The 26,829-nt window shown below is 40.9% G+C and overlaps 1 protein-coding gene across 1 annotated transcript in view; it reads right to left on the reverse strand.

Moving 5' to 3' along the window:
* SLC25A26 (solute carrier family 25 member 26) overlaps positions 1 to 26,829 on the reverse strand; it is a 149,423-nt gene that overhangs the window by 121,388 nt on the left and 1,206 nt on the right. Inside the window, exons 2-3 of the mRNA XM_044451855.1 lie at positions 19,892 to 20,048; positions 17,527 to 17,636 (exon numbers count right to left, since the gene is read on the reverse strand). Coding sequence (XP_044307790.1) covers positions 17,527 to 17,636; positions 19,892 to 20,048 — 267 coding nt within the window. The remainder of the gene's footprint in view (positions 1 to 17,526; positions 17,637 to 19,891; positions 20,049 to 26,829) is intronic.

Genomic DNA, 26,829 nt, shown 5'->3' on the forward strand with positions numbered 1-26,829 from the left:
TCTGCTATTGTGCAGGGAAAGAGTGCAACAAGCTTCCTGCAGGCTCTCAAGTTACTCAAACACTGCTGAAAAGATTCTTTGTCCAAATGTACTCTCCTTCATCTGAACATTAAAAGCTGCGCTTGGGACCTGTCACAATGCACAGCACTTGACTGTTTATCTGCTAATCAGTCACTAAACATACCTTTATCTCCAGCACAGCTCCCCAACCCCCACCCGTAGGCCAACCATGGATAAACTGAAGCAAAGTTTCAGAAGAAAACCCAAAAGTTTAATGGTACGTGGGTAGATTCATTTGCTTTTACTGCTGACGAACTTATGGGGTTTGCTGTTTAATGCATGCAGCCCTTTAGCACTGACTCTGACTCTGCAGAAAGCTGTTCTCCTATTCAAAATATATGAAAGGAGTCCTACAAGTTTATAATGTAAGATTAAAAATAACACTTTTTAGTGACTGAACAAGAGCTGCAGCTAAATCTTAATGAAGATATAGATCTACTTCCTTGGTTTTTTTAGGAGTTCAAAATGTTTTTGTTGCATGCAGAAATAAAAATTTGTTCTCTCTGTAGCAGTTCATTGATTTCACAAATGCAACACACTATAGATTTTTTATACATAACATAAAGGTAAAAAATGATATATGCAGTGTTATCTTCATTTTAGATGTCAAAAGGGTTATGCGGCTCCCGGTGTTTTCTTTTCTGTGGGAAACGGGTCCAAATGGCTCCTTGAGTGTTAAAGGTTGCCGACCCCCATCTAGATAAAGCACCAGGATGAGGGAAGAAGGAATGCTCAGGTTTCTATTGGAATCAACAAAAGAGAAGCCCAGTCTCATGTCCTCCCTGCCTTGCCCCTCTTCTCTCCCTCTTGGGTACCTTTCTACTCTTGCAGAGGCAGGTAGCTGCAAACCAACACAGTAACTCCAAGCACCAAGTTCTGATGGCTGCAGTGTTGGGACTCCAAAAAATCTTGCTGCCCTGCAAGACTATGTTGAAAAGCCATAGGGTTGTGCCCTTCAGCTTGTTTTGCATTATCATGAAAAGCACAAAAGCCCCATTGTGGGAGCAACTCCCACAGGTACATGGGCACAATAAAGTACTACCCAATGGGACCTAAGTTCATCAAGAAAGACATATTCTGTTAATTTTGATTTATCAACTTGAAGTCTTTGTGTTTAGGACCACATGGGAGTAGTATAGCCACACACACAACTTTAAGGGAAAGGGAAGCCTGCTGCAAGCATAAGTAGTGATCCACACAACACTCTAATACAAAAAGTGTTGTGATACATTTCTTCTCTTTTGGTAATAGGTGACAGGCTCCTCTAATGGCAACTGCTAGAGAACCCTAACTCCTCTCCCATGGGGCTTCCTCTCCCACTCCTGTCTGTGCATACACCTTAAACCAGGGGCAAGAAGAAGGCAGATTGGAAGCTACAAGTATATTCTGGGAGACTGGTAATCAGTTCTTATTCTCAAGCATGCAATAATAACCACATGATTTTTCCCAACCTAAATTAGTCAGAATTATTAGCCAGAATATTATTAAAGAAATAACTCCTGAAATAACATTTTCGTGTGTGAGAAAGAACCATGAGCTCTGGCCATTTCTAGTACTGAAAGCAAATGCATAAGTCCACAGATAAAATCCACACTACATTAAATATGTAGCATGTAGATCATCATTTTTCTCTTGAGAAAGGGCAGGGGCCTCCAGCCCAAATCAGGATCAGCCACTTCCCCCACCTAAACTCACCCTCCCTCACATACACATGCTAAAAAGAAAAACTACACTGATGCCAAGGAAGGGTTTCCTGGTCTTTGAACTCTTATGAAGCATTTGGGGAGGCAAACTTGGTGGGGGGGAGGGGAGTTGGGTGGGAAGCCTTAAATCTCCCCTACTTGGACAAGCTGGTTCTAGTTCAGATCAAGACCATGTATTTTCTTGAACGAAAAAGGTAAGGTTCATCTACTCATTACACATTTAATGCAGCACATCCTTTAACACTCTGAGTATGCCCAAAGATATCCTGCTCTTTTATTCTGAGGACTATGTACCTGGCTTCTGTTTGATGCTTTTATTATTTCTATACATGCCATTTCTATGCTGCCCAACCATAGGATACAACAAAATATGCACTATAAAAGTTTACAAATGTATAATATAAAACAGGTAAAAAGTAAAGGTATCTGAGAAAGGTATTCGAATTCTAAGAAAAGAACCCCAAATCAAAAAGTAGATCTGACAAGCCTGCCTGCCCACCTACACTTTAAATAAAGCAGAAGGCTCTGTACTGCCACTTTTTTTATTTCATTTTGCAAATGCAGTCCTAAATCAAAACTGCTGCAGTAAACATGGTGAAACACAGACATCTGTGATCTACTGAACCAGATTGCTGGTCCATTTAGTCTGTTTGTCCATGACTGCCCACCTTGACAGGCAGTATCTTCCCAGGATTTCAAGACTGTTTTCTAGTCCTGCCTGGAGATACCAGGAACAGGGCCTGGTACCTTCATGGTTTTACCACTGAGCTACAGCCCCACCATGGGAATTCTAGCACATCTCATAGCACAAGAACCAAGTATCAATTGTACTGGCAGCGCACATTTGGAAGCAAGTCGCCCAAGGACTCATTGCCATTTTTCATAGGCTTGTTTGCAGCCTTAATGTTTCAGAAACCCCACCTTGGAGGCCAGTATCGTGTTGTGGCCAACAAGGTCTTGGAGCTTATTTGCTACTTTAGAAACCCTGCTGCAAGTTTGAAAGTGACTGTGAAATGAAGTCAATTCAGAAACTCATCAAAAGTACAAGGAGAGAGAAATGTGCCAGTATCCAAATGTCATTCCAGAAAGGTAGAAACGCATGTGCACTCTTCAATCCCATGGTCAAACACAACAAAATGACCCCAATATGGCTGAGAAAATAAGAACTGTCATCTTTTTTTTTGTAGTATGGCATAAATATTTATAGAACTTCATGCTTCATAACACACGTCCTTATATTAAGGGCAGTGTTTTTAAAAAAATATATTATTCCTTAATACTGGAGGAAAAAGACTTTAGAAATACTACAGATGAAAACAATCTAACCTACCAAGGGGATCCAAGGCACCCACTGTGGCTTCCTGACTTCTGTGGCGTTGCAATTTTGGCATGAGAAGGGAAGCTACAAAGTAATGTACCTCTCTCTATTTTCTCCCAGACACTTGCGGTGCCTTCCATTTTGTTTTATATTGTACTTTGATGTCTTTCAGATTTGAATTTGAGCTACAAGGGAATATTTCACTGCACAGGAACAAAAAAAGAGAGTATCACATTGTAGTGGTATAAAAGCTAATGTCATTCCGAAGGTCTGTTGTGAGGCTAGTTGTGCAGGGAATTCTTTTTTCACAGGTTTGCGCACAAAGATTTGTGGGGTGGAGAGTGCTCCCAGAAAAGACTGACATTTTCACTTTACATCTGAACTTTGGCCTCGCTGTGTTCATTTTACCTGCATACCGCTCAGGCAGTGCAGAAAAGCAAGGCAGTCTTTTGCTTTCTGAAGTTTGAAGGAAGAAAAATAAGTTTCCTATTTGCTTTTGGGCAACAGGCCTCATTCCCTTTGGCAACAGCAAATCACAGGAGGCTTTAGTCAGGCTTCGGGAAACTTACTTCCAGGGCCTCCAGAACATTTCTTACATTCCTTAGAGACATAGAAGTGCCAATGTTCCAGAAGCATTAAGGGAATCTCAAGTCTAACCTAACTCATGGGGTTGCTCTGATGATTCAATGGAGAGCAACCCATGCAAGCCTCTTGAGTTTCTTGTAAGAGCAAAAGGGCAAGTTCCAAGCATCATAACAAATAATGTGACATGAAGGTACTAGCGTTTACAGTGTAGAAAGGAGGAGGTATTTGTCAGTTGTTGCATCTGACATGCACCTTTGCCAAGTGCTTCTAGCTTGTATGCTGCTGGTATGAAACTTTCGCTTGAGATCTGTGTGAAAAACACCACTGCAGCCACATAGGAGTCCACTCACAGTGGATGTAGCCTTTCCAGAAATGTCGAAACCATGAAAAATCCCTTTATTCATAGGAAACAATATTGAAATATATCCAATACTTACTTCCTCAGAAAATCTAATCTGATTTTCTGCCTTAACAACATAGGATATAACAGTGTTCTATTGGATATATTTATTAAATTGACAGAACATCCTATGTATGCTTACTAAGAACTAAGATTAAATCTGTTTAGTGGAGATTACTCCCAGGGAAACATGCACAAGATTACCTTGTACTCAAAAATACAAATGCCCTATAGAGGACTACTCAGATGCATGCACACTGACTTCAGTGAGACTTGCTCACATGCAGGGATGTACAGTATTGCGGTCTTAGGGCACTATCCAATGCAATACTACTGCCAATGGAAGCTGCACTGCAGTTGCATAAGCAACATGTAGCACAATTTGTTGAAGCTACAGGTTTCCTGGGAAATTTTCTCCAGAATCTATCTAAAACAAAGGGCAGGTGATCATTGGTCCTTCCAATTAAGATTTTATGTTACACCCAAAAAGTAAACATTAAGCAGCAACAAAAGCACAAGCCTTAACTATGCAGATAAGCTATGACAGTGGGGAAATGAGAACATTCATGAATCACTAAAAAGGACAATGCATCAACAAAAGAGTGGACAACAGAGGACACACACTTTGAAATATAAATACTAAATGAGAAATAATTACTATAATTTAAGCAGAAATATAGTACATTTTGCATGCATGTTGTACCGAGGAAATGCTTGTGGGTAATGTGCATTACGGAATTCACTGAAACGGGAAACAGTGATGCCACCAATCTGCGTGGCTTCAAAAAGTGACCGGGCAGATTCAAGAGGGAGGAGGCTCTCAGTGGCTACTAGCCTTGCTGGCGATGTGCTACCACCTTTACCAGAGATGACATACTCGTGTACACCAAGTGCCAAGGAGCTTGGGCAGGCAGAGCTCTTGCACCAGTTCTGCTCAAGGAATCCTGTGGGTGGCTGGTTTGCCACCATGTGTACAGAGTGCTGAACTAGAATGGACCTTTGGGCTGATACAGCATGGCTTTTCTCATGTTCTTATCTCACCAGTGTGGAAAACGGACCAGCTGAACCGGCTGTGCAGATGCCCCCAGGAGACAGTTCTTAAGAGTTTTCTCTATTCACTGCAACAGGACAGAACAGCCCTCCAGACAGTGGACAGGGCTCTGGCAAGTCCTGAAAACGAGGGCAGTTTGCCACCCCATGCCGGGATGCGGTACAAGGAGTCTGCTGAAAGAGGGGACTGAAACAAGCTATACTGGAAGGTCTTCAGTACCTGACCGCTACAACACTGCTGCCAATACGTTAACCCAACTGCACATGCAGGAAGGGAAGCACATGTACCTCTCCTGTCCCACTGAGTTCACGCTTCAACATTGCCACAGTGCAGCAATTGGGGCCATTCAGCACCTTATGCTGGGCATGCTACATCATTTTTGCCAAGCACCTATACACTATTTCTAGTTTCCCCCAGACCTGACCTCACTTTTGGGATACCCAAGGCTGTGCAGTTTGTTTGGTTTTTATGATTCAGAGGTAACAGAGACACTGAAATCTTTCATTCTGAACAAAGGTTAAGCTGAAGTTCTAATAGTTCTAATTTTATTTATTAATTGGTTCTTAAATACATTTCATCCTGTCCAATAGCCAGAAGACTATAGTGTCTAATGTTTTTTTTTAACAAAGTGGTTTTGCTCATTTTTCCAGTTGAATTGTACCTTGCCATAGCCTGTCCTATTTTCCCAGACCAGTCATTGGATATTATACAGGAATAATCAGTGAGCCTGGTTCTCTCTCTGACCATGTTCAGATATAACATTCTGGCTCCAAGTCTATGGATTTACACGAGAAAGCAATTATGTCCATCTTTTGAATTTCTAGCACAGACAGGGGTATGCACACATGCGCACACCTGTCTAATAGATATATTATGCAAGTATGTCAATTAATTGCAAATAGGGAGATACAAGAATTTTATTCCTGTCCTTCAATTATATGAACTGAAGCTTAGTTCTCAGGAAATGTTCATAATTTCCCGAGCTTGTGTTTACAAGTGCACATTTCTAGAAATGCACATTTCCCCCTCAAAAATGTATCTCTTCCATTCAGCTTATGGGGAAAGTGTGCAATTAAGTAGTGCTTGGAGAAGTGCATATTCTTGCTGCTGGAAAATGTGCTTATTTCCTGCTCATGGGGTCTGGAGCAGACAAGGTAAGCATCGTGGTATATTGAGAGCCATAGTAAGCTTGAATACTGCTCACTCTCCCATCATGCCTTACAAATACCATCTGAGAGGAAAAGGCAACATGTCAGAACACTGAAAGTATTCATATTCATTCTCTCTCTCTCTCTCAATATTGTGTGTGTGTGTGTGTGTGTGTTGTAGACTGAACATTTCCTCAGGGCAGCCAGTTGTTAATTAGTGCTAAATCATCTTGTCACATGGGGGTGTCTTCAAACGGTTTAATATCCCATAAATGTATCAATACTGCCACCTAGTGCCCAAGATTAGATCACAATACATCTAAAACAAATAATAGAACCTGGTAATATTTGGAAGTGGATAACCAAGAAACCACATTATTCAGTAGTTTGGCAGTGGCTCAGGATCAGTTGTGATCTACACTGGTATAAATATCTCCTTCCTGAGCATCAGCCCCCTGAAATAATACTAATGTCCATCTACTTCATAGCTGTAAGGTGGCAAAATATTCTGACTGCTGAATGTGGTATGCAGATATGAAGTAGACGGAGTGAATAAAGATTTCTAGACGGAGTGAATAAAGATTCATGCATTGCTCTGGTACTGGAAAAATAAAAATATTTGCATTGGAATGCTGGTTTGCAAAGGAGGGCATAGCAAGTTAACATTGTAAGGTCATCAGTTCAATTCTGTCATTCAACTCAGATTCCACATGCACCTGTTCACCTTTCCTGGAGGGGCAAGACTGTACCCAAGAAAAACATCAAAACCAGAGTAAGAAATGAAGATACATTACAAGTGATCAGGTGCAGTTAAAATGGTGATCCTGACAAGTCGTGCACATCCCCCCCCCCCCGCTATTCTAATGGACCTATTACTGATGTTGGTTTTAAAAAATCAAAATATTTTACTATACCAGTTTCCTCCTGAGCTTCTGGAGCCTCAGAGGCATTCAAACTTTCTCATTAGTTCTAGGTACTTTCTCATTAGATTTCAGGTACGAGAGAGCGAGAGTAAGTCCCTCCAATGGAACTATTTCAGCCTTCAGAAAACATGGGTTTATCTAGTAAAACTGTCTTAGACTACAACTACAACCATATACACTACAGATGATTGACATACAGCACTGGGGATTTCTCCACAGGATTGTACTTAGGCAACCTGGTGTCCTTCAAATGTTTTAGACTACAATTCCCATCAGCCTCAGACAGCATGACTAACAGTCGGTGGGGAAGGAAGTTGTAGCCTAAAATATCTGGGAGTGGGAAGGGATGAGGAAGGCTAATTTAAATATTTTCCATGTAAGTGGCAGTAACCCCCTTTACTTTTTGAACTCAGAAAAGCAAGGGCAGTGTATTTATTTTATTTATTTAAAATATTTATTGGGCACCATAGAAGACCAAGGCTTTTCCAAGGAGATCAGCAAAGAAACACATATAACAAGTATAATATTAAAAATGATTTTAAAAACCCAACAAAAGGTATTATCTGATAGATACTGGGCTATTTTTTGAACAGCAACTGATTCAGTGGAAAACACAATAGCTTTGCCAGACAAAACAACAACATTAAATGAAAAAGAGAGCAAAGAAATAAACTGAACACCCAAGATATATGATTGATACAATTTTTAATTACAGCCATGTAGCATTGAATGAGCTCCTTTTGATTGCTGCAGTTGGCTAAGAATGGAAATAGTGAATGAGATTATTTCTGATGATGCCACAAGAACAGTCTGAGCATGAACTATGCAAGTTATTATTGCCAGGTAGCAATAAGGAAGCATTTTTTCAGTCTCTCAATGTCTTTTCTCAAAGCACCATTTGCACAATAATTTGCACTTAATAACAGTATTAGTAAAAAACTTCCAGGGCGGTTTCTATTAAAAGTGCAGTGAAATGGCCTGCAACCTTAAACTGAGCCTTGTGATATCCCATGTAAGGTAGCCACTCCTAGTTGGGGGGCGCATGCTCAGGTGCCAACTGAGGAATAAAAATGTCCCTAGTGATCTTCAGGGGCTCGCTCATATTTGGGGAAGGGGCTTGCCATAATAGCTCTGAGGCCCCGGGGGGGCACTTTGTTGCTCTTACTGGTGAAAAGGTTCTGCCACCGCTTCCATTGGCAGCACACAGCCTTCCTCACTGGGGCAGGGGCTGCCCCATCTTTCTCCTCCCATCCAAGAAGCTTCCTGGGAGCAACACTCCATCCCACAGTAGCCTTGTTCCTGTTGCTAGGAAGGACTTCTGCTGGGCTGCTGATGAATGCAGCTCCACTGCTACTTGAAGCAACAATGCAGCTTTAAAAACAAAAACAAGCGTAAAGAAAGACTACAACCCACTGCCATCTTCTATCTTTCATGGTAAGTGTCTCTCCCTGGGAAATGTTTCTCTCAAAAGCCCCAAAGCCTCAGAAATGCAACTTGCAACTGCGTGTATTTTTAAACCATACTCAGGTAGCACTCAATGGATTCCATTAGATTTAGAATAGAAATAGGGAACATCTGACCCATGGTTTCCCATCCAGCCCAGCAGTTCCTTTCCCTGCCCTGCCCTCTCTGCCACTGAATAAAGCTCTCATTCTGAACAGAAATACACACTTGGCAAATCTTTACAGAGTAAGACATTAATGTCTGATCAGCTGCTGATCTGAGGTAAGAACGAAGCTGCTGAGTGATTCAGCCCTGCTTTCTCTGAACTTTGCCCTGCAGCAGCTCATCCTGCTTACTTCTGAGTGGTCATGCAGAGGCTTACCCTAGTTCCTTGTGGACAGACATGATGTTCATGCTTCCAAATAGATCAGGTTCCAATTATAAATTACTAACAGAGGAATTCAGCAATGGGAGATTGAATTTTTCAGCCCTACCCACCTGTGACTCTGGCTCTGCCCACTGCTGGAATGAGGCCCCTGAGCTTCACCAAAATGGAGTCTGCCCCCAGGCCAAAAAAAACCCCATTCTCTACTCTCAGTTTATACAGCTGACTTACCCACTGTAACTGGAGATGAATGACTCCACCATGCCTGATCACATCACTATATGCCTTAACACATAACGCCTCCAGAAGGAGGCCAGATGTCAAGGGGGAGCTCATGAACAATGCATAACAGCAATATTCATTTTCTGAAATATATAACATGTCTGTACAAGTTTAATTTTTTGTAAGAAAATAGCAAGGAAGTCTGGAACTTCATAAGAGAGTTCCTCGAAACCTGATTCTCTAGATTTACGAGGCCATCCTGCTTATTCACTTCTGCAGACATTTACAAGGCTTGTGCAATTGGCATATATCTCTGTGTACTGCCATCTCCCAATTTTATCTCCTGCAATCCTAAGTGTCAGGTACATTTCCCAACATGGATCTTCCAAGTAAACTCAGAGAAGCACATATATCATTACAAATCCTGACAAATCTACCTGAAAGCAAGCCCCACCAAGCAGAGAGTAAATTTGCATACAACTATGCTATTAGCAACTTCTTCGGACCTGCTGTCCCACAATAAGGAAGCATTCCAACAACTTCAATGAAAGAATGGTGTGTGTGTCCCACAGTATATCAAGATGCTTTGACATTACTCTTGGATCTGAAAAGTCATAATTTAATTACTTCATTAAAGCTGAGCAAAGTAAACTGTTTTCATGTATTGAAATTCTAGGTTCATCCTGCAGCACTGCTGGTTAAAAAAGAGTAAAACAGTGACTACCTTATTTAAAGTTTTTATATGCCATCCAATCATTATAAAATCTCAGGATGGTTTACACAAAGAAAAAAATTAAAAACATTATAACAGTAAAACAGTCAAAAACTTAATTCTGAAGCCTAAATTAACAGCACCAGTCTTCACAGCACTGCTAAAAGCCAAGAGACTGGGAAGGAGCATAATCATGCTTCTTGAGGGAATGCTGTTCTACAGCTTTCTTCTGCTGCATGCACAGGCTGGGCCCTAGACTACAGCATCAAATTGCGGGGGGAGAGAAACTCAGATGCAATCGCATTACAGCCTGTGCTCGCTTTTGCTATATCCAAAGAGGGAAAAGAGAAGGTGCACTGCATCTACCAAAACATGCATGAAACACAGCTCAACTCAATATGGGAGCTAGTTTTTTTAAAACAAAAACCCTCATCTAAAGTTGCCAGGGAGAAGAAGAAAGAAATCTCATCCTTTAACTCTCCTTTAAAAGCTTACTTTAGCACATAAAACAGTGGGGCTTCTAAATGTTTTAAAAATCCGAAGAACCTTTCAAAATAAGCCTCAAGAAAATGTTTCCTCCACCCTCCTTTTAAGCAGTTGCATTTTATCACTTTAACTTGTTTTTGGGTGAACTTGTTATCACAGACTGATATCATCAATCACTCCTTTTTATCACATCAGCTCATCACCTAATCAGAGGAGGCAGGTTGGGATGTGATCAGAAAGTAGGATCCAAAACACAATGCTGTAGTAATAACTTTACATACTTTTGCCTACCTCATAAGGTAAAAGGAACAACAGCCTGCTAAGACATTCCTATCAGTGTCACCAAAACCGAATCCTTTAGTTTTTGAAAAGCTAAAATAATCATTATATGATCTTACCCCAGTTTCTCTGGGAGATGTATTTCTTCTGAATTAACATTAATTAATATTAACTGTAATCTCCTGATAGCAATTAACATTTCATGAATGATCGTTAAGTGTAAATAGCATATGGGGGCGGGGGATTGGGACCACAAGGTTAAAGCCTCTCTACTTACTAGGGTCTTCATTTGAGCACTCTGGCATGCCTGCTATATGGACCTTAAAAGCCATTCACAGACACATTGACTATATGAATGGGAGTACATTTAGTCTGCTCCTGAACAGCTTCCATTTGGCGACAATTAAATACTTGAGAATTAATGAGATTTCCCTCTGCAGCGAGTATTGCCTGTCAGCCTTGGTGCACCATGAGCACATGTAGTGCCACAGCTCCTGGAAGACTCTTGTCCCAAATCAGAGCTCAGCTGCTGCTTTGGTCATTCACTATCTATAAGCCTATAAAATAGAAGCAACAGTAGCACAGATCAAAGCAAAGGCAATATAATTAACAAGAAAGGGACACAGAGTGCTTTATGCTTTAAAAAGCCTGAACAGTATGGATATCCACAACAGCACAGAACAGATGAAAGGGACCTTTCCAGAGACCTCACCTACACTTGAGCTGATGGCAATGACAATTTAAATTTACCATAAAGGTCACCCTCGAAAGATTCCTGTTCACTATGAACCAAACTTCCAGAAACGAAATTCAACTCGGCTGAACAAGGCTTACTGTTAGTTATGACTAGCATACATAACAATGATCAGTTGCTGGGAAAACAGTCATCACACAAGTATCATGAATAGTTTGCTGTTGGGAAGAGCAGGTGGGCTGGTAGCATGGAAGCCGTACCAGCCCTACCAGATGTGTCACTAATCCCTCTCTGTGCAGACACCCCTCTGAGATAATGGACACCACACTTCATCATTTCCTCTCCCTCCCCTATTCCCCAGCATTCCAGGTTTGTGTGCTCATCCTCCCCAGCATGGGTGCCTTCCTCTCCTATGGCAGGGTTGGTAAGGCTCATACAGAGCTCATTAAGCAGTGCTGTAGTGCTTAAGAGTGAGGGACTAGATTCTACTACTCAGCCATGGAGCTCTTTTTAAAAATAATTTTATTAATTTCAAATCTAAAATGCAAACAAAATAACACTACAATAAGTACAACTCGACACACAATAAAATAAAATAATTATTACACTACTATGCTCTCCACCACCAGGACCAGGATACATGTCATAAACAAAACTAAAAAAACCTTTGAACATTTCAGGACGTTCCCCTCTTCCAAAACTATGATGCTTCTTTTGATGGCTTAAATCGTTTTCCTTTCTTTAAAACACTCAATAAATAGACCTCAAATCTCATTATTTTTCCTTATATGCCTTTTTGTCACTTTAATATCACATGTTAATTTGTCATTAATAGCTGTAAGTCCAAACTTCACTATACCAATCAGACGATTGGTAATAATATTTTATTGTCCAATTCTTAGCTATAATTAGTCTTGCTGTAATGATTAAATTTGTTATTAATTCTTTATTATTCCAACTCCAATGCTTTGTTCAAACATTGAACGTAATGCAATCTCAGGGCATCTATCTCTATTTAGACTGCATATTTTACTGCATTCTTTAAAAAAGCTATGGAGATCACAAGGTGACTGGGCCAGCCACAGACTCTAGGCCCAATGTACCTCACAGGGTTCTTGTGAGGATAAGAGGATGAGATAAGAGGAGGAGAGTCATGTAAGCCGCCCTGAGTTTCTTAAAAGGAAAAAAAAAAGGATATAAATACAATAAATAAAAAGCACAGTGATTCAAGACTCTGTGTTTGCATGCTCTATAGTCCTCCCTTGATTTTCAAGTTTTTAGATGTGTATTCAAGTAATTGAGTTATCAGGGATTTTGTACAAGCTTAAAAGTTTTAGAATTTGGGAGAGGGGAGGGATGTGAGCATTAGCAAGCCTGGCTTAAGTGTCTGCATGACAGAAGAAAAGGAGAGATTCAGCTGAAAGAACTCAGCTGTGAACACATTTTCCCAGTTAAATGTAAATAGGTATTACATCAGACCTTTCTGATAGTTTGGCAAATGCTTTAAGATGTACTTCAAAATAAAATACAAAATAACTCCCACTCCATTTTTTAAAGCCAATTGAAGTACAATTCTTTCAGATCTTTGTTTTTAAAATCTGGAGATAAAAGTTATTTTCACCTCTATAGATGTGTTTACTGGCAGGTTAGCAATCTGGCATGAGGCAAATCTCACTAGTATAGTTCACAATACATTTTCAAGGACTGAATATATAAAATGTATGCTCTCCTTGTAGCGATTAGGATAACCAAGATCCTAACAAGGATTGTAACTTGTTTCATGTATCCTTATTTCTTCCAAGTCATCCTGTCTTTAAGAATGGTTACAAAAACAGAACAAAAGAATGGTTACCGTAAAAGAAATTACAGTATATTTCTACTATACCATTCACCAGTCCAAAAAAATTGGCAGGGATTCAGTTAATGTTGGGAGAAGAAAAAACATTCCGACAGATGGGAAAGCCAAGAAACTGAAGTAATGGGAGGAAAAACCCAGGAAGAGAACACATGCATGGGAGGCTGTGTAGGCAGCTGGTTAGGTATCTGACAGTTCTTAATTTGCTGGTTTTAGCCTTTAATTGTGTGATGAATCTGCTGGCAGTGTCTGCAGCTCTCTGCCTCCATTCATCTTTATTTACAGGCAATTTCCAGCTGCAGCCTTAATTTGAGCTTCCTTCCAATTTAACTGCCCCTCTCCTCTGTGCTCTCCACCAGGTCCTAATGACAGCAAATCTCATTTTCTCAGCAACCTTTTTAACAATGTGCTCAATTGCTCTTCTGTACAGCCACTTGGCAGGTTAGTTTATGAATATTTCAGAACCTAACACGATTCATTTAAGAAACAATGCTCATTTCCTTATGAAGCCCACGGTGTACAGCCTGCTGGGGACATCACAATTTGTAGCCGAGCGCTTCTGTGACCCCACTACATGGTTACATAATCCCTATTCACACTATGCATTTACAACATGTGTTCAAACATGATTTGCTCAAGTTTTATTGTCTTCTGTTTTGGGGGGGTGGGGGCAAGTACTGGAGTCAAAGCCAAGATTTAGAGTCTGCATGCACTGTTCAGCCTGTACAAACATTGGGATTAGATTCAAACCAGGCCAGACCTGTGGCAAAATCTTGCACTGTGGAGTGTTGCTATTCCCAATTCCAGCTCCCCGTTCTATTATACTTCTCAACTCCCATTTTTACTCCCATCGCTAGTCAGTCAACATTCCATGACCAGTAAGTACACCCAGTTCTCCTTGGACTCATTTTGGAATTTCTCCCTTGCCAGTATTTTTTTTCTAAAGAATATTCTATTTATGGAAGGGTTGGGTTTCCCCATGCCAGCTAATACTTCCCTTTGGTGCATGGAGGTAAGCAAAAGCACTCAGCCTCTGAACACCAAAACCAGAAGAAATGCCCGCTCCAATAAAATGGCAGGAACAAAATACAATGTGAAAAATTAGCATATGAGGAAGAAGGGTTAACCAAGAATCCTTCTACATGTCCAAAACAGACAACATGGGAAGCCTTTCACCATACACACAGATCTGTGTTCACAAATTGTATGACTAGAAAGAAGATAGGTGGAGTTTCTGAATGTTTGAATCAACTCTTGTAATGGTTTCAAAGATTTGTAAAGGTAGGCCTACTGTACAATTCCAAGGAAATGGGTACTACCTAAGTTTGAAGGGACTGGTGAAGTCTGTTGAACTGGAAGAGGAAAGACAACACTACTATAAGACTACATTACATTATAGTGTCACGTAGACTTTATAATACCAGAAACCACCAAAAGTCTTATTTTCTAATAAAATATTAATAAAATAAAAAGAATAATACTCAAAAGTTATTTAGACCAATTCTAGTATGGGTTTCAGCCTGGATACAGAATTTATTCAGCTCTGGTCACACTGATGGATGATCTTCACTGGGGGAGAGACAAGGGGAGTGCAGTCCTGCAAGTTCTGAGATCAGGTCCTTCTTGTCCTCAGAGCTGTTTAAAATCCATATGATTCTAGTGGACGTTGTTACTGGGGATCTAGAGTTAAGTGTAATTTATTTCATTTTTATGCCACCCAATAGCCAAAGCTCTCTGGGTGGTTAACAAAGGTGTAAACAATAGGCTGATGACAGACAACCCTGTCTCCCTGTGAAAACTGAATCAGAAGAGGCTGTGCAAGTCCTAGATCAATGGCTGTATTCAGTGATGGGCTGGATAAGATCCAGTAAATTAAAACTGAATCCTGGCAAGATGGAGGTCCTCTACTGCTTGTTCTGAATGGGGCTGTACTCCTTCTGAGGAATCAAGTTCATAGTCTGGGAATCTCCTAGGTACATCACTGTTGCTGGAATCCCAAGTGGCCGGAGCAGCTCTAAGCACCTTTCACCATCTCTGAAAAGTTTGCTAGCTACATCCTCTCCTAGGCAGGGATGCGTTGGCCACTGAGATACAGGAACCAATAACCTCTGGACTAGATTATTACAGTATGTACCTCGGGCTGCCCATTTTCAGCATGCAACATCTTTCCAGAAGGGGCTGTATTCAAGACTCCAGCACTAGCGTACAAGACCCTAAATAATTTGGGACCAGAGTACCCAAGAAAATACCTTCTCTTTTACCCATCTGTCTAGTCCTTGAGGTCCCTGGAAGACATTCTGGTGGTCCACACAGACTCATGGTCTGACTAGCATCCACTAGAAAAAAGGCTTCAGGCTAGTCACTCAATTTCTGAAAAATCCCAGCCTCTGGAGGTCAGGCAGGTACCAACATAGTGCTGTATTTGGTGCCTGCTGCAGACATCTTTGTTCTTGCTGACCAGTCACAATTTTAAAGTTACCTTGGTTTCAATGCAGCATTTTAATCTGTTTAAGGTTGAACTATTCACCACTTTGGAATCTGTTTGGATATGGAGCACTGTATAAACATTGGAAATAGGTAAATAAAATTTCTAAATTAACATTAATGCCTATATTAGAAACTGAATTTCCTTTACCCAATTTCATATTCCCATTTTCTTTTCATAAGTATGAGGCATCAAATATCTTAACCCAACTTTTAGAGCCATACCACAAAGAATTGCCGCACTATGCTCAGTGGAGTTTATTCCTGGTCGGTTAATGTGTACATAGCCTCATGGCCCAACTCACTTTGATCTTTCCACAAAGCCATTTTATTAAAAAAAAAACTACTCCTAAATGATGTCTCTCTGGGGACTCACAAACCATGCATCACTAGCGTGTTTCCAACAGCATGGGTCCAGTACCTTAACAGAAAGCCACAAGATAAAGCAAGCTCTCCAAATGCTTCCAAGGAATCCAGAAGCAAAAAGGAGATGCAAGATCTCACTGCTCAATTCCTTCAACACACCCTAGAAGGGCAGCCAGTCTGAAAAAATAAATGTGGGGTTTCTTAGCAATCCTGGCATAATTAATATTTTGGGCTTATTACTTCACACTGATATGCAACCGGTCATTACAGCCAAGCAATTAAAGTGTAGGGAGGGGGGAGGCTGAAAGTTGAGGCCTGCTATCAAAGTAATAGCCTTTCCTATGGTCAAGGCTTGATTAAAACATAATGACTAATCAATAAAACTATAATTACAACATTCGCCCTTGTGTGTGCAATGTGGGATATCGGCGGGGGGGTGGGGGCAGATCAAAGAACACTTAACAAACAGCAGAGAGAGAGAGACAGAGAGAGGTCTCACTCATCTGTGCCACCTCTGAAGCTGCTGCACCAAATCTCTATATTCCTGGCTTTTTTCTTCACAAAAGAAAATCAGAGAAGTGCAGTATGAGCTTTAGTCAAAACTGTTTAGATCAGAAAGGCCACTGTATGAAGCTGCATAAACGTGAAGGTTAGCACAACAAATGCTGCCATGTGACCTATCATTGGAACAGCACATTAATACTTTTCCGTCAAAGGCACCATGGGAGGCAGCCCTTCAATAGCAGAACCTTTCCCTATATAACAAGAATGAGGGAAAAGAAGTACAGACCTGGTTTAGCCTTCTTCCATTAGAAAGGGTTGAACCTCTTTTAGCCCTATACCTGAATCTAATTTTGAAGAAATTCTCTGGGGCCACATTCCAGGGAAGGGAAAAAAAGACAGGGCAAAAGGAGTTGACACCCCCCCCCAAAAAAAACCACAAAGCAAAACTCAAAATTTATTTTATTTAAGGTTTTTTAACCTGTTCAATTAGCCAGACCTCAGAATGGCTTATACATCAGCAATATAAAAACATAAAACATAGAAAAATACATATTGCAGCTTGAACCTTTTATTGCAAATCCCTAAACTCCTGAAATAGTCTTTTGAATTCTCAAAATGGGAAAAAATCCACAAAACCTGGAAAACCAAATTGTTGACTGCCCTAGAAGGCCAAAGTAGGACCCTCCAGGGGGAAGAATTAGATACCAGACCTCAGGTTCAATACCCCTATTTTAAACTGACATCCTTCCATATTGAGGATATGGCAGCCAGGTTCATTTTCCTTCCAAAGGCAATATCCACCCGCTAAACAGCTTCTGACAACCCAATATGGCAGTCAGGCACTGGTAAAAGCATAAGGACCTCCCCGCCATTCCCATGTCCCTCTGTCTTCCAGACAGCTTACTTACTATTTCGCCACAGGAGGCCGCCAGCATGTGTGTTATTGGATTTAAATATGGAGATGTAGCTGTATGAAGCACGGCTTTCATATATTCATACGTGACAAAAAAGGCAGCAGCTGAAACACAAGACAGAAGGTCTATTAAGCTACTCAGGGGTCCCAGATGACTGCACTAAGTTGCCCCTGTGGTTTAAACTCCACGGGCTGTAAACTGAAGCTTTTCTAGGCCAGGATGTTTCCACACAAATTCCCCTGCAGTTAAACCACATCATCCAAGTTATAAACTACTCAAATTGGAAAGGAGGTGGTAGCATAACATGGCAGACAAACCTTCAAACATGGAGTTTTACCATACTTTACTAAAACTGTGCAAAAATTATCACAGAAAATCAAAATTTATGACCCTCTTTTCTAGTCCAGAAAGAATCTGGATGAAACTTCCAGAAAAATTCCATGCCCCGGTTATCCAGGCACATGAGCAAAGAGATGTTGGCACAAAGGAAGTGGGAATTCAATCTTGCTAGCACTACCTGTATAGAATAGGGGGAGGTTAGCTTTTTTCCCCTTAAGTGCTAGATTTTCAACCATTTAAAATGTCCCTTTTACACATTTTTAAACTTATTTGTTAGTTGGAACCTGCAATTTACTATGGAATTGTGTTTTAAAAACCATTTTTGTCCTCTTATTCTAGAGACTATATTGTGATCTAAATTCTACCGAGAAGTAAGACCATTCTTTATTTCTGACTATAAACTATAAAAATCCCTATACAGTAGTGATTTATTGAGCAAGCAAACTAATGCTACAAGTACCAGAGGCACATGGGCATAAAAACATAGTCTGTTTCTTTTAGCTACTCAACTCAGTGAAACCCAAACTGTCTTTCAAATCTGCCTAAAGGTTAAATGAAGCAATTTTGCATGTAAGTTGTTGAGGGGAAAATGTATTGGGGGCAGACATTAAGGCATGTACCATAAGCAATTTCCACTATTACATTTCTTGCAACATAGCAAACTACTTTTAAAACTCATTTTTTTAAGTTGAGTTGCAGATTGTACATATACCAGCAACTTGGAATTCAGTGCAGACTGCCAGGTATTCAGAAGCATCAGCTCTAGTCAACACATACTTTACACATTCTTTTTTACTTTCTGAAAATCTTCACTAATCCAAGCAAACTGACATAGCAGCCTAAAAGAACAGCCAAAGCTTGATAATGAAATGGCAGCAGTATAGAGAAATCTAAGGACAAAACACTTGCCCTCTATCACATTTAGTATTGCTTATACCACTGAAATTTCTAACCCTTGTTGCATTCCTATAAACAAAACTGGTTTCAGAATATAAACATGTAAATGGTACAAAAGAAAAACAGTGAAGTTTGCCCAGAGGAACAGTTTTTAATTGTGTTACAGCCCTGCATCTGCCATCCTCTGTTGTTAATCAAAAGATGCTTATCTCAGCCACCAGGAGATAAGAGCAAAGAAGATAAAGAACAGAAAAATTTCATATCATCTTAGGAAGGGCTTAGAAGGTTTGAAGGTGCCCGAGGATACTTCTGTAAACTTTCATTAACATCCAACTAAGAGATGTCAAGAAGAGCACTGAAACAGTAAAAGCCTCTCTCCACAAACTGACATTGCTTTTCTACTTGTTAAACTTAAGAAACATAACAGAAACCATTTTCAGACTTAACACCTAACTGTTCTAGAATTAGATGCAGAAGCACTAGTAAACCTTGGACTTCTTCCTTGCTTCTTTGTCTGCAATTTCTAGACCAACTTCAGGACTCTTGGAAAACTGAGGTTTAACTATTTCATCCCATTGTGGCAAAGTATAGGTTTACATACAAAACAAGGCACAGTCCAATGTTTAAAAAGTAGAGCTGGCAAGAGGCTGGCTATATGATGTCAACACAGCTAGCCAATCAACGCAGAGCACAGCAAAGGAGCAAGTCCCTGGTTTGAATCTCTGCCATGAACTGCTGCCATTAACTTAATAGGTGAACACTCCATCTTACCCCCATTCTGGCCAACCACATCTGTAATAGGAGAAGTCATCAGGGTTGCTATCGTGAGGATTACTAGATAAGGCACGTGAAGTGCTTTTGAAACATACGACGTGCTATATGCACGTAGCCTTCCATCATAATTGACCATTCCTTTCAAACCTGGTGAACGGGATCTGAATCTTGGGTGTGATCTTTCTCAGGGAAAGGAAGAATCATAGTATCTATTTCTCTACCAGCCTGATGGTGTCAAGTATCATACAGTGCTATCAGCAAGGTCCAGGCCTGCAATGAAGCCATGCATTACGGCTTTTGCTTCCTTGCCTGTGATCACAAATACACAGCACATGTAATATAACCTTACCATTTGGAAAAGATCCCACAGCAGCAGAAGGAACACCAGCATAGATGCCTCGGAAACCTCCGGCCTTCTTAAAGCCTTGAGGACTCTGCAGTCTAGTCTTGACTGTATCCAAAGGGAACAATACCAGATCGACGCAGGTTCCTGCTAGTCCTCCAGCCTTCAACAGGGACAGGGAGAAAGACAAACAAGAAAGTAAAGCCAGTCATGTTAACGAAAAGCAAGAATTCCATACAGTGAACACACAATGTAAGTGTGAGCTCCCCAACAGGGCACCTGCTGCCAACATAAAAATACTGCCTTGGCTGGCTGTGCTCAAAAGCAAGACACCAAATTCCAGCCAGCTGCCCTCTTCCTTTACTCTCTCAAAATGCCTCTGGACCTACAAGGGCACAAAGGCAAAAGGTATGGCCCTGCTGCCTGGGAAGTTTAGGGAGGCGAAGGGTTAGAAGCTGAGAAGTTTTGCCTCCTGGATTTTTTGGGGGAAGAGGGTTGTGCCTTGAATACTGGTGGCCCTGATTCAAGATTCTGGCCTATACATGGATCCATTAAGTCTCCCTGCAAAAAAGCTATTATCTATAAAATAGGAACCAACCAATTTATTTCTCAAGGCAAAAAACAAGATTTAAAGCAGCATGATCAAATGCTACTGAATGAAGTCTCAAATAACAAAAGTGTACTTGTCCCCATTCACTGGCAAACCAAACAACAGTTCCAAAATCAGTAGAGAACTCTACTTACCTAGTTTAGTAAACAAATTTTCTTAAGAAAGAGGGGTGAAAGGGACAAACATTGCAATATAGCATAGAAAGATATAACATAACCAAGTGTAAAGTTTCCAGAATATATTTTTTAAAACAAAAGAAACAGATGTTTTCCCTATTTTTACAATGAATGGATGTTGCAGATTTCCAACGGGGGGGGGGGGGGAGTGAAGAGAGAAATACAGTCTCACTGTATCATAATTAAAAAGGAATTGCTTTTTGCTTGTTTGAGTGAAATAGGCCATCAGAATATATTGCAATAAGCATACATGATATCAGAATGAAATGTCACTAGCACAAAACTATGAGGTGGAATATAAGTATGCAGCAAGAAAGATAGAGCAGAGAACTAACTTTTGTTTCTTGTTCACAGTATGCTAAAGCCAGAAAGTGCAAACAGAATGGACACAGCCCATGCTTAAAGAACCCATCTCAACTGAGACAGGGACATGAGCGTGACAAGTAAATTGTGCAATATGGGATAGTTACTTGTCAGTGCAAATAAAGGCATAAGACAGATTAACATGAACTTTTATGGGAAAATATTGAAACAGTACTCAGAAGGAGCCTGGTTTGGTGAACAGAACCCTAAAAGGTACTGATGGGTATTTTTAAACATTCATAAAACAGACAGTAGAACATTTTCACAAAGATTTTTAATGCTTATTCTTATCACTTGTCAACTGCCAAGAGATAAACCATGGGTACCAGCATCAGGATCGTTCTATTATTGGCAAACAGAGTTGCTGGAGTACTGATGGTCAGGTAGCCAAAAGGCACTATCCAAGCATACAGATTTCATTAAATCCATTCTGTCTGCAGACTGTCAAGTGCCTTTCTTTCTACCATCTCCCTGACAGAGCTGGATTTTGTGCAAATGTATACTATACACATGCACAAATTTGCACTTCCGAAAATGTGCAACCTAACCCTACCCCCGAATATATAAATCCCCCAAAATGCAAAGTTCATGCTATCAGAAGAAATGTGCACATTCCATTGTTTCCTAAGACTACATTTGAATAAAAATTATGAAAAGTGTAAAACATGGTCAACGAGTCCATGGAATCCACATGACTCAGAAAAAGTTGGTCTGCTAAGGAATCCATGGGTTGTAGTCACAGAAATCACAACTTACTTGAATCCATTGCAGATTTCCCTGACAGCCCTGTCCACATGCAAGAGAATGGTATCAGCAGGTTAGGAAATCTCCAAGAAGTACAAGGAAAGGAGTCTATAAACAGCAGGATGAGGACTGAAATTATTCTAGGCCCATAGAACATGGCATGCTTTTTAAAACTGAGGGCAGCAGAAAGGAAGGGCAGTAGGAAGGGTGGAAGGAAAGGAACAGAATAGCCTGAAATAAAGCAGAACTGTGTGAATGGAACCCTGAACATGAGCACTTGGTCCTATAACATTTTGCTGCAGGTCATACCTTTTATAATTACATATAATAAATAAATTAGTCATGATACCCTCTGATAGTGCATCAGAATGCATAAAGGCAGATCTGCAACCAAAATGGGCCTGCTGTGAAATAAGAATGAGTGATCAGAACGCTTGGGTAACCATGAAGTTTACAAAATAAAACCGCTGTTCAAATGTATCAGTAAAATGGGACACCCCAAAAGCAGCCAGTGAGGACTAAGCATGCTGATCTGTGGCCAGTAAGGTCTTTTTTTTCCTTAACAGGTTTCTGGGCTAAGAAAAAAGACAGAAGAGGCAATGGCCATACAATCAGTGGACCTCCCATAAAGTCCCATGAATGAGGCAACAGTATAATAAAAGCAGCCTGGGTGTGTTCAGTTGTCGTGGAAATCTGCATGTCAGTTGGAAAAAGAAAAGCACAGAACAGGAGCAGCAGAGTAGAATGCTCCCTCTAGAGGGACTGCCTGGCTCAAACCCCAAGCAGTGGCACACTTACCATAAGGAAGACTGCACTGCAACATTTTGTTGCAGGCTCCATTTGGACCTGTTCAAGATAGCAGTAATTGTTTTAAAAATGGTCCCAGTAGCCAAACTGAACCAGTTCAAATGATCTGAAATCTGTAAAAGTGCAAGTAATTCCAAAAGGACTACACAGACAACCAACCAACCGAATCAAATATATTAAGAGACAAATTGTGAGTTGCTGATCCTACATGGATTTGTTTGCTTTAAATTCTTCACCAGCAAATTAGGGCCAGTACTCTATCAGTACTCCAATACCTTTAAAAGCTGGTTTGCAGGACAAATTTATGTCTTGAGCTTACTTCTATGCAAAACTAGAAAGGGAGAATGTACAAGTTGTCTGACCACTATTAACACCAGAGCTGCATTGGTCCAACGCCTTCCTTGATACAATCACAGTCTTCTAGGTAGACACCTGTGTGCTTACCCTCTGGAATGTAAAGATTTACAAAGATGACCAGGTAGGGAAGTTCTACAATTCTATTTTCTTTTAGACCAGATGTGACTAGTACAGAACTATCTAGGCAGATAGGATAATAATTTGTAAGAGCCACGAAAGTTCAGTTGACATATTTGCAAGGCTTCCCTATCATACAATAAACATTTATTGGTTCGTAATCAGCCAGCAAGCAAGATAACTCAGGTAATTCTCTACGTGTGGACCAAAGATTCATCAAGCAAACAGTAGTTCATTTCAGCTCACACAATCCTGCTGAATGCTTTGATAAGAGAAGCCAAGGAAAGCTGTCCTCAAGTCTGATATTCTTTTCCACCCCATTCAAGAAGTACTCACGGGCTACAGTTAAAGTTTTAATCAATAAGTTAATTACTCTTTTAATCTGCTTGGCTATTTTGCATGCATTGATTTTGCCCCCACCCCACATCCTTCTAGCTCCATCTCCATCAGAATTCCTATCTGAACCAAGTGATTAAAAGAAAAAGAAAATTGATCTGATTTTAATCTAGCCATCTGGCAAAAGAATGAATCAAAAGTTACTAATTGCTTCTTTGGATTTCAAACTTCTGTATCTTAAATGTAATTTAAATTCATGAAGTGGCTAATGGAGCATCTGCAGGAGAGTGCAAATACCTAGCTGCCAGTTCCATCTGTGGAAAATGGTAATGATTTTTTTAGACAACAAGGGGACTTAGGCACCCCTTCTCAGTGCTGCACCTGTGCCTTTAAAGCCTGGTAAATAGAAATCTTTGTACGAACTATTTTTTTCTGCCTGGCACAGCTTGATCCAAGTGTATCCTTCTAGTGAGATTTGCCCAAAGCTTGCAAATCTTGTACTCTTACATTGAATCTTTAGGCACTATTAGTTAAAAGGATTCCAAGACAAGGAAATGTCTTTGATAAAGCTGTATAGGGCTACTGACAAAAAAACAATGTCAGGCAGGAACGTACAGCTTATTTGGGTCTGAATGCCGCATCTCAGTTATGCTGAAAAAGGGTACATCTGCGATGTGTGGATATGGATGCATATTCAGAATATAGATAGGCATACACAAATGTCCATTTTGGACATTTTTCCACCAAGCATGCAAAGCACAGCTCAGTTTTTCACAAGCCTGCTCAATTTTTCAGAAGCCCCAGAGCAACTACCTTCAGGAATGTGAAAACACAACTCCATATTAAATTTTAAATATATTCAAGCTTTGAAATACCAAGTAGGACAAGGTGTGGTCACACTATTACTGAAATCACCAACCCCCAAACATTTCCCTGAATAGTGTTAGCAAAAATAAGAGGAATCAGTGCAAGAATAAATATTCAGGAGAAACAATGGATGTTTAAGGGCACAATCCTATGGTACCTGGGCATGCATCCCAAGGACCACAGGATGATTCATAAACTCCTTTGAAGGCTCGACACAGCACTCTGACCTTGGAAGGTAAAATTAGAGACTCAACCCAACTCCTCACAGCTGGTACAGAATGAACTGCACAGTTGCCTCTCCATGGTTGGAAAATCAACTACAGAGAGGGCGGAAAGGGGGTGTCCAAGAGGGGGAGGGGAGGAGACTGGAGAGGCAGGATTCAATTTATCTGGTGCCTCCTCCAGCCTCTTTCATTCTCTCTCCAAAGTTCCCTCACTAATCAACGGAAATGAAAGAGACCGGAGGATGAAGAGGTGAAGATCCCCTCTACTGTTCCTTCTGTCCTGTTGGCTTCAGTCTTGCAGGGCATCAGAACCTTGGAAGCCTCCAAGCTTGGGGGTGTTCAAGCAGCAGAGACAGAGTCCACAGGAGTGCACCCTAGTTGGGTTAAGTGGCAAGACCTACATATGTTATGTACACACAGCATATCATTTCTTATGTTTCTGGGTAATGGGATGCATTTGGCCCAAAGCTACACGTCTGCAATGGGTCTAACAAAACACTGCATGGAAGCCAAACAAATGCCCACTAAGTTTGCATGAAACCTGCCTCGGGTTAACGTTAAATGCACTTACTAGAGAGTAAAATCCCACAGAATTTAGAGCAACACATATAACCAAGCATCCTTAGAACTGCACTGTTAATCTTACTCTGCCTCCAGCAGCTGAATTATCAGGAGTTTTGACACAGTATGGTGCCATGTATCCCAAGGTAAAAAACAAACAAACAAACAAACTAACATTTTAAAAGCAGTCCTTAAAATGAAACAATTAGCAAAAGAAAAAGAATATGCGTGTACATATTCAGCTCCGGAAAGCGACACGCAGACCTATTTAATACTTTTGTCATTGTTCTGGAACTAAAGAATGCAAATGTACAGCATTAGGAAACAGACCAAATTTGTTCTAAAGGATGGTTGCAACAGGCATTAAACGGGAACTGATTTCAGATTGTTTAAAATTTTTTAAAAGCTATTAGAAAAAACCCTCATTTTTCCATAAATGGGTACCTCGGAAGAAAACAACCATTATTTCATGTTAGCAACACACACAACAAGTAGATGCAATAAAAAACCAACCGTGTGGCAACTGGATACCTTCTAGATACCTTTCCCTTGCATGTGTACTTGTCCCGAGACCTGGGTCTTTGGGAGCCCCTCTAGGAAGGAGATCAGAGGAGTGGCTGCCCAGAGAAGGGCCTTTTCTGCGGTGATGCACTGGCTTTGGAACATGCTCCCCAGAGAGGTGCACCTGGTGCCGATACTTCATTCCAGGGGTCCTCAAACTTTTTCTAAAGGGGGCCAGTTGACAGGTGCCAGCGGTGGGCGCGGGCCGCCAAGGCAGTGCCGGCGGGGGGGGGGGGGGGGGGGGGGGGGGGGCCCAGGGGGGGGGGGGGGGGGGGGGGGGCAGTGAGGGGGCAGGGCACACACGCGTGCGAGGCGAGACGAGGATAGGGGACGTGGGGCGAGGCGCCAGCTTGCTCACAAGGAGATTGTTTTCTCCGAGCTAGTCCAAAATGACCTCATGAGCAAGCTGCACACCCGGCAAGTGCAAAACCTGTGGGGCGGGCCAGTTAAATGGGCATGGCGGGCCTTAGTTTGAGGACACATGCTTTATTCATTTCAGCGCCAGGCCAAAAACTTTTCATTTTCCTTGCATTTTAAGATCTGATTAAGATTTTAATATTGGATCTTATTAAATTATACTACATGGTATGCCACCACTTTGTTTTGTCATCCTGAAACTCCTGTAAAGGATGGGATAAAAATGCTTTAGATATCTAGATAAATAGATAGATGGCCATAGATTGAAAATTATTTCAATCTCATAGTTGGGATTCTGCAATCAGGATACTCCTTCACCCTACCCCACAGCTGTTGCGGAAAAAAAACAGCAGCAGTTGCACCTGCAGCTGCAAAAATTATGTTGGATATGAACTCTGACCTCCAAAATGCTTGAGGATGAGAGGACTGCAGAGGAGATGCTCACCTCTATACTCCTCACACACACTGCACAGGATGCCCACAATTCTCCAACTCTGGAGGCTTACAGGATGGTCAACTGGACTACACCCTAACTTGGTGAGGGAGAAAATAGCCTGAAAGGACAGATACAAACAAGCAAGCAAAACCAAACAGGGACATTGCTGAATTGGCTAGTGGGGACAGTTAATGCACAGCCCACTTTAATCAGTTTAGTGGAGCCAGATCTACTTATGTCTTTAGCCCAAATAGGTATAAAGGGTTGAAAGGAAACCTACCGTCAAATGCTAAACATATTTTTTCAGTAGAGACTTTCACATAATCAAACATGGAACTTACTTCCAAGTAAAATGCACATAAGACCAC

The sequence above is a fragment of the Varanus komodoensis genome, unplaced genomic scaffold (assembly GCF_004798865.1).
Source record: "Varanus komodoensis strain SLA01 unplaced genomic scaffold, ASM479886v1 scaffold6_4, whole genome shotgun sequence".
Lineage (NCBI taxonomy): Eukaryota > Metazoa > Chordata > Lepidosauria > Squamata > Varanidae > Varanus > Varanus komodoensis.